Source organism: Populus nigra, chromosome 14, assembly GCF_951802175.1.
Source record: "Populus nigra chromosome 14, ddPopNigr1.1, whole genome shotgun sequence".
NCBI classification, from domain to species: Eukaryota; Viridiplantae; Streptophyta; class Magnoliopsida; order Malpighiales; family Salicaceae; genus Populus; species Populus nigra.
In genome coordinates, this window is record NC_084865.1 from 400440 (window position 1) to 415365 (window position 14926).

The 14926-nt window shown below is 30.8% G+C and overlaps 1 protein-coding gene across 2 annotated transcripts; it reads left to right on the forward strand.

Moving 5' to 3' along the window:
- The first annotated feature begins 4618 nt into the window (after nt 1-4618).
- LOC133672852 (LEAF RUST 10 DISEASE-RESISTANCE LOCUS RECEPTOR-LIKE PROTEIN KINASE-like 2.4) lies at nt 4619-10698 on the forward strand. Of its 2 annotated transcripts, XM_062093396.1 has the most exons (8): nt 4619-5451; nt 5652-5690; nt 6248-6280; nt 6983-7012; nt 7168-7197; nt 7415-7450; nt 8031-8132; nt 9496-10698. In XM_062093396.1, exons 1-8 carry the CDS (start codon nt 4638-4640, stop codon nt 10638-10640), a joined length of 2229 nt encoding a protein of 742 aa, XP_061949380.1. In that variant the 5' UTR covers nt 4619-4637; the 3' UTR covers nt 10641-10698. The 2 variants fall into 2 exon arrangements, with proteins under 2 accessions (XP_061949380.1, XP_061949381.1); XM_062093397.1 differs by lacking the exon at nt 5652-5690.
- Nucleotides 10699-14926: the final 4228 nt, after the last annotated feature.

Genomic DNA, 14926 nt, shown 5'->3' on the forward strand with positions numbered 1-14926 from the left:
GTCTGCTGGAGGCGAAGGCGCGCGGTTGCTGATCAGCCTGCCTCTTTCTTGCTTTCCCTGCCTCTAGTCTTTTTTGCTTCTCTTGTTCTCCTTGTCTCTCTCAATGTCTGCCTGGTGCTGGAGCTTGATGACGAAGACAATGGCGGAAATGTGTTGATTGGCCAAAGCTAACTTATCTCCTTTTCTGTTTCTGTCTCTGCTGTATGCTCCCTTTTGTTTTTTTACTACTGTTCGTTCTTTTTCCCCTGTCTTCTTCTGGTTTTTCTGTTTCGTCTCTATTTCCTCCCTGGTTCTGTTTCTTCCTCTGATTTTCGGCCTATTCGTCCCCTGTTTTTTTCCTTGTTTCCAGTTGCTCACTCTCTCTGTTTTCTTGCTCTCGTTCTCTGTCTCCTGCGTTCGTTCTTTTTTCTGCGTATGATGCTCTGTGGCATTATGGTGCATACAATTGAAGCCTATTGATCGTCCCTGGATGCACAGAGTTGTACAGATGCTTGAAGCAAATATTAAATATCTACAAATGCCTCCTAAGCCTTTTCTCATTCCACAACAGACATCAAATGATGATAGAATCAATATGGCTAATCCAATAAGTTTAAGAGATCCGTCAAATGTTTGTAGCATCGATTCTTCATATCAGTTTGGTCGTTGATACAAATATTATTGTATGTTTGTTTATTTGAGTAACATGTTAATTTTGTATGCCGAACTATCTGAACTTTGATGATAGTCGAAATCATATGGATGTTTGTTAAAAACTTGCAATTAACTAGCTTACAAAGCCCCCACTATACACTATTCATGCATCGTTCTCACATTAAAATATGAATTTCTAAAATTGCTTAATGTTTGTTCTATTATGACATTGTTTCCTTTCCTTTCCTTTTATTTTTTTTTTTAAATTTAGAAAGGTATGTAAGTTATTTGGCGTGTATGCAACCCTTCTTTTTCTAGGCATCCTATCTACCCATCATAGTTGCAGTGCTAGAAAGAACATCAACACTGTATCTATAATATTTGATACTCTTTTCGATTAAACACCGATCGATCCCAGAAGTTGTAGCCATAAAAAAATATGAACTTGCTTGTGATGACAACCCTCCAACTTTATACTTGAAGAAGGTAAGATATTATGTTGAGGCAATTGATTATAGTAACTTCATGTTTGAAGTTGTTGATGCTCATACTCAGAAGGATGGTTGTTTCTCCATTTCTCATCGTTCTTTAATCGAATACAAGTTCAACAACAAGGATTACTCTCCATTTAATTTTGGCCTGTTCAATAACTCTAGCGAATAGGCATTTTTATATTAATTTTCATAACTTGTGTAAATCCAATATTGAATCCTCCAATTTTTGTTGTGGATACTTCTGCTTGCAAAAATAGCTTTGTATATTATAATTCTACATCTAATATTCCTTTGTCATGGTTAGAGCTGACTTATGCCATATAAATTTGATTTATCATGCACATGGATCTTTTTTAATTTGCTAGAAAATATAGCCAATATGTTCTATGTCCATGATATTTTGTCTATGGGTTTTTAGCTTTCTTGGTTTCAAGCGTAATGTGATTTTGTTAGTGAGAGTCGCTGCGACTAGGGGTGAGTAAAAAAATCGAATAACTGATTAATCCGAGAAAACAAAAAAAAAATAACCGAAAAAGGGAAGTACATTTGACTTGAATGATCTACCAACTTGCTTGGTCTTCCATAGACTTGATAAAAAAAGGGTGATGATGAGTGAGACCTTGGAGCCTTTTGAGGCTAGAGTTTTGTAAAAATTAGAGCATTAAGTTTATATGACCCGGTATAAGCAAAGGCAGCACTAGCACAAGACTACAGTAATTTGATGATTTCTTCTTATATATGAACGTGAGTACGCTAGACCCTAACCTGTAAAACCCATGAATCCAGCCCAAAACCAACCGGCCCAAATAATCAAAACCGTAGCTAGAAACTCATCAACATTTACCAAGAAAAAGCCTAAGCCCAGCCTAGTGTACATTGAAACCTGAAAACACTAACCCACAGACCAGTTCCCTAGCCCATAGCCCATCACACACGGCCCAAGGTCCAAGCTGAACGGTCCAAAAGAAGTCCCACATTAGCCCATTATCATACAAAACCCAGATCCACCTAAAGCTCAAACATCTTTTACTGACCCTAATCCCTAAACACAAATTCACGCAGCAAGCAGAGGCGTGGAAGGAAAGAAAGAAGAGCAAAGAAACTACTGCAACTTGAAGCAAACAGGATGCAAGCTTAGATTATCAACCAGATTTTATGAACCCGAGATTATCCATGTGTTGGTTGGTTTACTTCAAAGCAGGTTAACTCGTCAAACCTTGGATTCTTGTCGTGAAAGTTTGATAACTAAATAGAAAAAAAAATTGACGAGTTACTCAGAATTAATTAGGCTAACCTGTCAAACCCGAAATTCGTGTCATGAAAGTCTAATAACTAAATAAAAAAAAAATTAACATTAACAAACTAAATCAAACAAAAAAAAATCATTGAAAAAAAACACAAAAAAAAATTAAAAACGAAAAAAAGAAGACAGAAAAAAAGGCATCAACCAATGACTAAATAGAAAAAAAATCATATTAATGAACTAAATTAAATAAAAAAATATTAATTCAAAAGAAAAAATAACAGAAAAAAAACTTATAAGAAGATAAAAACTAATGAAGAAAAAGAAAAAATAATCTAAATTAACTGAGTTAACCCGTCAAACATAAAATCTGTGTCATGAAAGTTTGATAACTAAATAGAAAAACATTTAATATCAACAAACAAAATAAAAAATTAATTAAAAAGAAAAAAAAAAAGAAGGCATCAGCCTTTTTACCATGGACTGCACTGTGCAGTCCATAGTGAAAGGCATAAAAAGAAAAAAAAACCAAAATAAAATAAAATAAAGGCATCAGCCTTTTCACTGTGGATTGCATACAATATTAAAAGATGAAATCGTAAGAAAAAAGCTAATGAGAAAAAAGAAAAAATATCTGAATCAGCTGAGTTAACTCGTCAAATCAGGTTAACCAGTCAAACTTGGGATTCGTGTCATGAAAGTATGATAACTAAATAGAAAAAAGATTTAATATTAATGAACTAAATTAAAAAAAAAGATTAATTAAAAAGGAAAAAGCAAAGAGAAAAAAAACATACAGGAAGAAAAAAAACTATTGAAGAAAAAGAGAAAAAATCTAAATCAACTGGGTTAAACCGTCAAACCTGGGATCCATGTCATGAAAGCCTAATAATTAAACAAAAAAATTTAATATTAACAAACTATAGACAAAAAAAATAAACTAAAGGCATAAGTTTTTTCACTGTGGACTGCACCGTGCAGTTCACAGTAAAAGGTAAAAAAAACAAAGTCATACCCCATGGGTAAATTTTTTTTTCTTGCATAAAAAATATCAAAAAAAGCTAAGATCTAAGAGTGTTAGGTCTTTCTGCAAAGATATACCCAAAAGCCTTGGGTCTAGCTGCAACGCTTGACCCAAGAATAATATTTATAATATTAATAATAATATTAAACTTACATGACTTAAGTTTAAATGAGCCTGGCTACAACACCGGATCCAAGAGCATTGGATGTGGGTCTAGCTATAAGGTCGTGTCATAAAAATGTGATAATTAAATAGATTAATTAAAAAGAAAAAAAACCAGTAGGAAGAAAAAAACTAATGAAGAAAAAGGAAAAAAAATGAATTAACTGGGTTAACCCTTCAAACCAGGTTAACCCGTCAAACCTGAGATTCGAGTCATGAAAGTTTGATAACTAAATAGGAAAAAAAATTGACGGGTTTACCCATAATTAACTGGGTTAACCCATCAAACCAAGTTAACCCGTGAAGCCTAGGATACATGTCATGAAAGTCTAATAATTAAATAGAAAGAAATTTAACATTAACAAACTAAACTAAACAAAAAAACTAATTAAAAAAAATCCTGGTTAACTCGTCAAACCAGGTTAACCCATCAAACTCGGGATCCGTATCATGAAAGTCTGATAACTAAATAAAAAAAAATTAACATTAACAAACTAAATCAAACAAAAAAATCATTGAAAAAAAACAAATTTTTTTTTTAAAAAGACAGTTCTATAATATAATATAATAATTATATTATAATATAATTATAATAATATAATATATTAATAAGAGGAAAGCTACCGTATTTTTCTCCACGTCTTTTAGAATATTTTATAATATAATAATAATTAAAGTAATAAACTCTTCACTGTGTTTAATTTATAATTTTATATAGGTCAAAGTCTGTTCATATATATATATTAATTGACTGAACGGGCCAAGACGACCGCTACCTTGATTCTGTAATTGCTGCCTTCACTTTCTTTGGTGGGAACCCTTCATGTTACCATTATGTACAGCTCTAAAAGGCGTGGGCACTGTTCATTTTTATAAAATTCAAAGTTGGCTTCTCATGTAATTTCCTAATGCTTCCGTAGGAACCATGCCTTAATTAATTCGTAGACTTGACCCATGATCGGTCACTTTCGTATTGAATGAGGATGGACCCAGCTTATATAAAAGAGTATTGTTATATATATATGCAGGCAGAGTAACAAAACAAAACCATTATTTTTATTTCCCTGCAAGTTTTTTCTTGATGTTGAGTGGAATATCAAAGCACCTTTTCGGTGCATATCCAGCCCTTCTTCTTCTAGTCCTCCTAGCCGGCCACCAGAGTTGCAGTGCTAGCAAGAACAGTACTGTTGCCTGTGCTCCATCTTCTTGTGGCAACATCCATAATATTAGCTATCCTTTTCGACTAAGTACCGATCCCAATAGCTGCGGCAACAAAAAATATGAGCTTATTTGTGAAAACAACCGCCCAACTTTATACTTAAATAAGGAGGTAAAATATTACGTCCAGGCAATCGATTACAGCAACTTCACGATTCGACTTGTGGATGCTGATGTTCAGAAGGATGATTGCTTCTCTATCCCTCGTCATTCTTTAATCCGCGATCATTTCTTCTACAACAGTGATTATTATCTTCCAGATGAAATATCAACTTTTGTTTTTATGAGTTGCCGAAATCCAAAACTGATCAGTCCTTCATACAATATTGTGGATGCTTCTTCATGCAAAAATGGTAGTACTCTTTTTAATTCGACGTCTAATATTTCTTCTCCGAGTTCCCAGAATTATTCCTATGTCTTTATTGCCTCTTCCGATTACTATGACTCTATTGGTTATCATCGCTTGAGGGACATACCGAACTCGTGCCGTGTAAATTTGATGTATCCCGCGTCTTTCACTTTTGATCAGCCGAAAAATTGGACCAATATTATTTCCTATAAAGATGTCCATGATAGTATTGTATATGGGTTTGATCTTTCATGGTCTAGGGCCTGTTGTGATTTTCTGAAAGAGAACCCCTGCAAACTTGATGAAGCCGACAAAAACAAGTATTGCGGTACGTTACTCTCTCTCTCTCTCACACACACATAAATATCTTAACAGCACACAGTTTGCTGATAAAAAGAGAAAAATAATGCGTTGCCGTTTGTCTTAAGCTCTTATTAGCTCTTTCATTCATATCAGCTGCTTAGTTATTCTCTTAAAAGGATTTTTATTAATTTTATTAATTTAACTCTTTCTTTTATATATATATAGATGTAGGATTAAGCGTTGCTCCAATCCGAGTTGCAATAGGTAAATAGCTCTCTTTCACATCACAGTTATTTTTTTCAGATCAATCTGTAAATATAAACATGATACGAACAACTTTCATAGAAAGAAGATTGTTATATTTATTTTATTTTATAATTTGTTTGTTTTGTTTGAAATAATAATAACAATTAATAATAATAATAATAATTAATTGTTATTATTATTACCACTACACGGAACATTAACATATATTATCCAATGGGCAATGACCAGGTTGCAAATCACTCCTGTACTTGGCTTGATTTTTAAACACCCCGTATATGAAATCTCTCCTCTCTCTCTCTCTCAAATTTTAAAATCTTATACCTCTTTCTTACAGCCTTATTAATTTTTTAAAAAAAATATTTTCTCTATCACAATTTAAATTCTACACCCCATATATTATATAAAACTGAATTTCACCTTGTAATAATAATTTAAAATATTATATACAATTCCTCAACCTTTTTACATCAAATGCATAATTATTCTATATTCTCCAATAAAAAGTAATATCGATGTTATTTAGTCTCTTTACTATTTGTTAGTTTTCCTTGCAGGTTTTCTGGCTAATCAGATACTCAATTATATTGGTAAGAACTTTTCTATTTATCTAAATTCTTGAATATAAAACCTAAATAAGGTTGAAGACATTAAAAAAATGGATTGGAGAGAGAGATCTTGAGAAATTGAATGTAAGATGGTGATTATAGGTCGAGTGCGAAGTAAGGATATCCACTCTACCCATCTCAATAGATACCCATTATTATGAATTTAACCCAATTGAAAATATGGCTGATATTTGAAAATATTCATTTAAGAACATATGGAATTTAACCCATCTCTAACTTAATCCTTGAACTTAATATTTGAAAATATGGCTGATTGAAAATATTTATATTGAATGTCAACAGTGATATAAAAAATCACATCATAGCAAAAACACAAGGTAAGATTAGGAATACAAGGGGTAATTGATCAAATTAAAAAAAAATATATGAATAAGAATCAATAACAACTCGAGTAAATTTAAGAAGTTTTGGCATTAAAAATATATGAAATGGTTGAAATGGTTAGCTCTCAAAATGATAATCCACTCAGTCAATAATGAATTCAATTCGATAATTTTTTAGTACATTTCTTCTTAATTTTGCTTTAAACTCTCCAAGTCTATTTCTAGCTGTCAGGTTATTTGAATACCAAAACACACTTACATGCTCTTTCCTTCAGTTAAATTTATGAACTATATAAGATTCTGAACATTGACGCAATATTTTCTTTTCCTTGAAATGTAGTTGTATGGCCGCTAAACAAGTATTCACGAGGTGAGGAGTCTTTATTTATTATGGCTCAATCTTGCAAATATGGATTGGATTTGATACATTTAACTCATAGGCATTTTCTTTATTTTTTTGTATACCAAACTCTTAGACACTGACAATACCTTTTCTTCTTCTTCTTCTTTTGTGAATATATATAGCTGGCAGTTGGATAACATATCGAAGCTCGGGTGAGTTAATTTATTTTATCTTATTATAACACTTTCTAATAAGACGAGTATGAATATATACTAATATTCTACTAATAAAAAAAACTAAAAGCGAATTGTTATATATGAAAACAAAACGTGTATATCCTACAGGATTTAAAGACTGGCCTTTTTGTTCTATATATATCCTACAATATTTCACATATTTACTTTGCTCTTTAATTTTCTGTTATTGTAGGCCAACCGCGATTGGAATTCCGCTATTCTAAATACGGTGAGGATTAGTTCATGCATGTCTTATTTAGGCTAAATTAGAATCTTCCTCTTACCAAAATGGATGTGAAAGTTTTCTTTCATTCGGTTCAAATAGTTAACCTAAATATTTGGTGTTAATTTAGATAATTAAAATTAATTATATATTAGTTTAATTATAAGTATCATAAAATCATTACAAAAACCATATACAGAAGCTTAAAATTATTACAATTCAAAATTCCTTAATTAATTTTTTTTTCTTGAAGGGATGGTTTTAAAAAGTTCAAGGCATATTGGGTATAAATAGAGAATTTTTTTTAATATTTTATTTTTCTTATAAGAGGTTATTATAATTTAATTAAGAGTCTTACGACTGCTAAAATATGATGTATAAACTACATTTCCATACATGCATTGTTTAGCACATGAGAGCATTGTGATAGAAGTTGTTTTGAATTTAACAGAGATTATTAGTATAAGTGAGCAAGTTTATACATATAATCTTATCTATTCTTGGTTAAAATTACAATTTTAGTTTCTCTCTTCAAATTAGGATTTTGTTGAACTTTCTTGACTCATGAGATGTATTTATTTGGCAGGACAATATCCTGATAATTATACCACGAAGACCATCTCTTCGGATGCACTAAGCATTCTCATAGTTTTGCTCTATACACTACTTGTGCTACTTGTGCTCATCGGTAAGTGTTTTCTTTTGCTTTCTTGGAATAACTTATCCACTTGTGTCATTAAATGTATGTATTAAGATGCAAAACCATTAATGTGCTCCTTGCACTTGCTTATTTTCATCATTTAAATTGTTAAGAATAAGTCTTTCAAATTTAAATTCCTCAATTCAATTCTAATTACTTGTTTTCTTGCAACCAATGTCAATTTTTCCATTAAATATGGAGAAGTCAAAAATGTAGAAATGCAAGCTCAAATTTTACCAAAAATAAAAGAAAGATAAAACAAATTATAAAAATGACAAATGGGAAACATTAGGAAAAAAAAATCAAACTTAATATTTCTAAAACTCTTAGAAACAAATTAAATATTAGATTAAAATGGAAAAAATAAATTGTAACCCTTCATTTAAATTTTAAAATGGACAATGAATGTATTAAGATGCAAAACCATTAAGTGCGATAGTATGTCTAAGTATTGGTACCTCAATGGTTTCATCCATTATCTTTTGCTCATCTAAACAAATTATCAATTAAAAATAAAAAAATAAATTGAATGAAATGGAGTATTTAAAAAGTTATTAAATATTAAAAAATAAAAAATGTAAATAAATAAGAATGACTTAACATGTTTTATTTTTCTTTTTTTCTCTTTTATGACAAATTAATATTTTTTAATTCAAATAAAAAAGAATTACTCCATGGTGTTTTTTTTTCTAATGGTTTGTCAATTTCATTTTTAAATCTAATTTTTTAATTCAAATTTATTTGAATTTTCAAACTTTGAATTTTTATTTTTTTCTAATATTTCTCAAATATTGTTGATTTTAAACAATTTTTTAATTGTTCTTTTTTAAAAAAACTATAGATGTCAAATTCTATATTCTTGGCATGCGTTGACATTTAATTGAAGTATTGATCAAATCACAATAGAGGGATCATATTAAAAAATATTTAGAGTAAAGAGACTATATGAATAAAAAATAATATTAAAAAATATCAAGAATAAAGGTGTGAAATATACAATTATTTCATTGTTTATTAGAGCTCTGAGTTTAAAATTAGAGGATTATGATGAAATTAAAAAAAAATTAAAGTTTGAGGACTCATTTCAATGATTGTTCGAACAAATAAAGAAAATTGATATATATATTTTTAATGTTTTTCTGTTTTGCATTTTCCCTAAAATCAATGAAATCTTAGTTAAATTTTATTTGGTGATAAGAATTTCAAATTTGAAAAACTTTGATGCTTTTATGGATACATGTTTGAATTAAGAATCATAATTTCATTTAGAAAAAAAATATTTACATGGCAATCTAATAACAAATAATATATTTTCATAATTGATTGTGGTTCTTATAATGTCTATATGCAGGGATATATCATACATTATTATTCGTTTGTGGGCTTCCATGTCTCATAACCTTATTGATCTACAAATGGCAAAGAAGACATTTATCCATGTATGGTAACATTGAAGAATTCTTGCAAAGTCATGATCATAATCTCACGCTTATAAGGTACTCTTACTCAGAGATTAAAAAGATAACTTGTGGATTCAATGACAAGTTAGGTGAAGGAGGTTATGGCTCAGTGTACAAAGGAAAGCTTCGTAGTGGTCGTTTTGCGGCCGTAAAAATTTTGCGCAAAGAAAAAGCTAATGGGCAAGATTTTATCAATGAAGTTGCCACCATTGGAAGAATTCACCATTGCAACGTGGTGCAGCTCATAGGCTTTAGTGTTGAAGGCTTGAAGCATGCCCTTATATATGAGTTCATGCCTAATGGATCTCTTGAAAAGTATATATTTTTTAGGCAAGGTAGCATACCGCTGAGTAACCAGAAAATATATGAAATTTCTCTTGGGGTGGCTCGTGGCATTGAATATCTACATCAAGGTTGTGACATGCAGATTTTGCATTTTGATATCAAGCCTCACAACATTCTTCTCGATGAAAATTTCATTCCAAAGGTCTCAGATTTTGGACTTGCAAAATTGTATCCAACTAATAATAGCGTTGTGTCCCTTACTATGGCTAGAGGAACGATGGGATACATGGCTCCTGAGTTATTTTACAAAAGTATCGGAGCCGTCTCTTACAAAGCCGATGTCTATAGTTTTGGGATGTTGTTGATGGAAATGGTTGGGAGAAGGAAAAATCTGAATGCATTGGCAGATCATTCAAGTCAGATGTACTTCCCTTCATGGATTTATGACCAGGTTAATGAAGGAAGGGATATACTTGAAGATCAAGTGACAGAGCAGGAAAAGAACACAATAAAAAAGATGACTATAGTGGCATTATGGTGCATACAATTAAAGCCTATTGACCGTCCATCAATGCACAGAGTTGTACAGATGCTTGAAGCAAATATTGAATCTCTACAAATACCTCCTAAGCCTTTTCTCGTTCCACAACAAACATCAAATGATGATAGGATCAATATGGCTAATCCAACAAGTTTAAGAGATGCGTCGAATGTTTGTAGCATTGATTCTTCATATCAGTTTGGTCGTTGATATAAATACTCTTGTATGTTTGTTTGTTTAAGTAATATGTTAATTTTGTATGCCTTAACTATCTGAATTTTGATGATAGTCATGTTTATTAAAACTTGCAATTAACTACCTTACAAAGCATTCAATATACATTAGTCATGTATCGTTCTCACATTAAAATATGAATTTCTAAAATTACTTAATGTTTGTTCCATTATGACATTGTTTCCTTATATTTTATTAAAAATACTTGTTGGGTGTGTTTTTTGGGGAAATTTTCTAAACTTGTGAAATGAAGTTGCCTTGTATAGTTATTAAAAACTTTAACTGGTCTTTAGATATCTATGATAAGGGATATGTTATGTCTAAGAAAAGATAATATCATCTTTAAAACATCATATTTGAAATAGATTGCATGGTCATTCTTGTCTTAATTGCTAATAGTTTGTTATGCTATACTATTATGATTTATTTACAAGGTGATGGTGAGTTCATCATAATAGATTAAACTCTTCATTGAGGGTTCAACCTAACCATTTTAAAGTTTAGTTGGTTAATTTTGTCACTTTCAGTTACTTAGTGAATTGACAATTCTAAATTGATCAACCCAAATCATAACTTAAGTTATATCTATGAATATACTAGTGGGTCTATATTAAGCTTAGTCAACCCAACTCAGATCAACACTTCCAACTCTAATGTAATGTCAATAAATATGAGGAACATGTTATACTTCTCTTAACATTCAAAGTAATGGCTTGTTGTGAGTACATTTATTTTAAACATCGAAAGTAAAGAACAAAAAACATTTTTTTATTTAAGAAAAAAAAAAGATCAAAGTTTGTTTTGTTAAAATTTGGATATGTCGGTCTAATAAGCCTTTTGATTTTAACAAAAACTTAATATGATTAATAAATTTGTCATTAAGTCTAAATATGAATGCAAAAACATTTGTTTTAAAAAAAATAACATAACAACATTTTTATTCAGATGCAAACGCAAAATATTTTTAAAAAATTATATTTCTATACTAAGACAAGTATTTTTATAGAATACTAAAATATGAAAAATATTTTTTTGCCTTCTTTTTTTTAACAAACAAATTAGGAAGACAAATGCTTTTTTTTTTTGGAAGACTTGTCAAATGCACATAAAATAAAAATTAACATGAAATTTGATGTTATTTCTTTTTCCTTTTTTTTCCCTCTTGAACATGAGTATGCTTGACCCTAACCCATCAAACCCATAAATGCAACCCAAAACAAACCGGACCAAATAATAAAAACTATAGTCGAAAACTCATCAATATTTATCAAGAAAAGTCTAAGCACAGCCTAGTGTACATTGAACCTAAAAGCACTAACCCACAGCCCCGTTACCTGGCCCGTAGCCCATCACATGCGGCTCAAGGTCCAAGCCGAACAATCCAAAAGAAGACCCACATTAGCCCATTGTCATACAAAACCCAGATCCACCTAAAGCTCAACTCTTTTACTGACCCTAATCCCTAAACACAAAGTCACGCAGCAAGCAGGGGGGTGGAAGGAAAGAAAGAAGAGCAAAGAAACTACTGCAACTTGAAACAAACAGGATGCAAGCTTAGATCATCAACCAGATTTTATGAACCCGAGATTATCCGTGTGTTGGTTTACTGAGGAAAAGTCCTCATAATTTTAATGCAAGCTTTTTACACAGAGAATTTTGATTTTAGTGAAGCTGGTTTCATCAGGATCAATCAAATTAGAACTTTTTCTAGACATCTCTTCAAAAAGAAATCAATTCCATTCTCTCGTTATTCTTCTTTTTATACAAATAAAAACACCCATACGTGGAATGAATTCTTGGGAGCAAACTTAAATGTTAAGAACCAAAAAAAGGAACATACCTGGAAAGATGATGGTGCCACTCCTGAAGAAAAGGAAAAATATTTGTTTCACCAATAAAATCCACAAGAGACCAGCAATAGCTGTTGTTCACCTTGGCTTTTTCTTCTTGTTTTTTTCAACTCCAACCCCTTCATACTCCAACCACTCTTTTCAATTTTTCTCTTCTTCTTTTTCGCATTCCTTCTCCCCCCCTTTTTTTTGTGTCTGGAAGTGGCCTTTTATAGGAGAATATCAATCCTTTTATGAAAGAAAACAATCACCGACTCCATAAAAACTGAATCCTTGAAAATTGCCCTGATTAATATGGAATGGAAACAGGCTTAAGTGCTAGTCACCAGCCCCTTTTGCTTGATTCGTCAAGGAGAGAATTAGGTGATGTGTTGGAAATTAGCAACATGTGATTTTCATTCGCGGGTGATCAATTAAAAGCTGTGATTCGGGCAAAACATGGGCAAAAAGTCAGTCTTTCCATATATGTTCGCAAACCCAGATTTTATGCTAATTTAATATGAAAGGTACCAATTTTAGTCGAAAGAAGAAACTAGTCTGTTTTATTCCAACCTCGTGATTGTGTATTCAAGTAATCTTTAATTAAAATTGAGATTTGATGTCAAAAAGTCAAAATAGAATTGATACAATAAAATCTTGTTTTAAAACATCGTTATTATTAGAATAAAGATCGAATAACACTATAAAACTATTTAATTTTTATTAAGTTAAATTTAGTTTGTTCAAAGAATCAAAAAATACAAGAATATCTAACACGTTAGAACTAAAAAATTCAAATATATTATTCATTAATGGCTGTCAAAATTTAAGTTACATGTGTTTAAATAATTTTGAAAAATTAACCCTAATGGATCTATTATTATAGGTTGAATTGATTCACTTACAAAAATCGACTTAAAATCTTTACTAATAAGCTCAAACTCTAATTTAAACAAGTCTTGAATTCTAGCTAAAAAAAATATTAATTAAGTGCAAACAAGCTTTGGGCTGTAACTAACAAAAATAAAAACAAAAATAAAAATAAAACTCATAAATCATAAGTTTTTATCTGTCCAATGATCCTAAAAATCAATGTTATTAAATACCACCGGTCTTTTTTTATTGTGTAACTAGGATGAATAAGAAATCATTGTAAGAAAATGATTTTGGAACATTAATGAATCCTTACTATACTTGAAAATTATTCCGCAACTCATTAAAGATCCTTGTAAAATTAGAAAATTTTCAAAACAAGTTGTCACATCTTCATAGAAAAAAGATTTTTGTCAAATAAAAAGTTTATAAATCAAAAAAAAATAAATAATAAAATTTATATAGCTTGTTCTGATTTATATTGTAAGCCCTTACCCGAAAAAAAATTTACTTTAACATGGAAAATTATATTTAAAATTTTCTAATAAAATTTTAATTCAATCCAATAATTTAATATAAAATTATCTTCAATAATTTACGATACAATTCGAATCTGACCTTCCATAAATAAATATATATATTGAAGGAAGAGAGACTTTGAGACGCATCACGGGTGACCACAGGAGAGGTGGATGCATTGGAGTTTTGAATGCCAAGTCTGTCAGAAAAAAAACAACTATATATGCACGTCGTTTAAGGACCACCCACGAGTTGGCCTACTGGTATTTCCATTTACAATTCTGGCCTTCTGGGGACGAAGAACTAGCTACCTACTGATTACTCAATTCAATGTTGACAACTATCCAACGATATATATTTAATCTACAAGTTGGCTTATTTTATAGCATATTGCATGTGGCAAAACGCCAAAAAAGCAACGACTTTTGCTCGTAGAAATGGATATATATGGAGCACCCGATGCAATGGGCAGCGTTCAATTTTATTTTCTCCCATTTAGGATTTTTGTCTAATGAACACACTCAAAATGCAATCATTTAGTGTTTGTTCGGTAATATAGTAATTTTTGCGGTTATAATTGAAAAAAAATTTATAAATTATAATTTAAAAACAATCCTGTGTTTTGATTAGTCAAATGATTTTAGTAGGGGAAAACATGTTTAATAAATAAGCATGCAATTGGGTAGTGAGAAACCATTAAATTACAAACAAGCATACGATCGCTAGCTAGTCAACAATCGCAAGCTAGTCAAGATTGAGACAACCTTGAAACTTCAAGATTATGTCAAATTGATGTATGTCAAGTTAGAGATAAGTTCATTGATGTTTGAATTTGAAGTCTCCTCCATTGATCAGCTCCTTGAAATGACAATCACTTCTTCTTTCGAAAAAGCAATCTCTTCTGTTTTCACACTTTAAATTAGAGATAAGTTCGTTATCTTTTTAGCTGTAGATTGCCACCTTCCACATGGGCGGCTGGTTACTAATTCTGAACAAAAGACCGTGTCTCTTGGCTTTCCGCGAGCAGTGATTTTCTATATC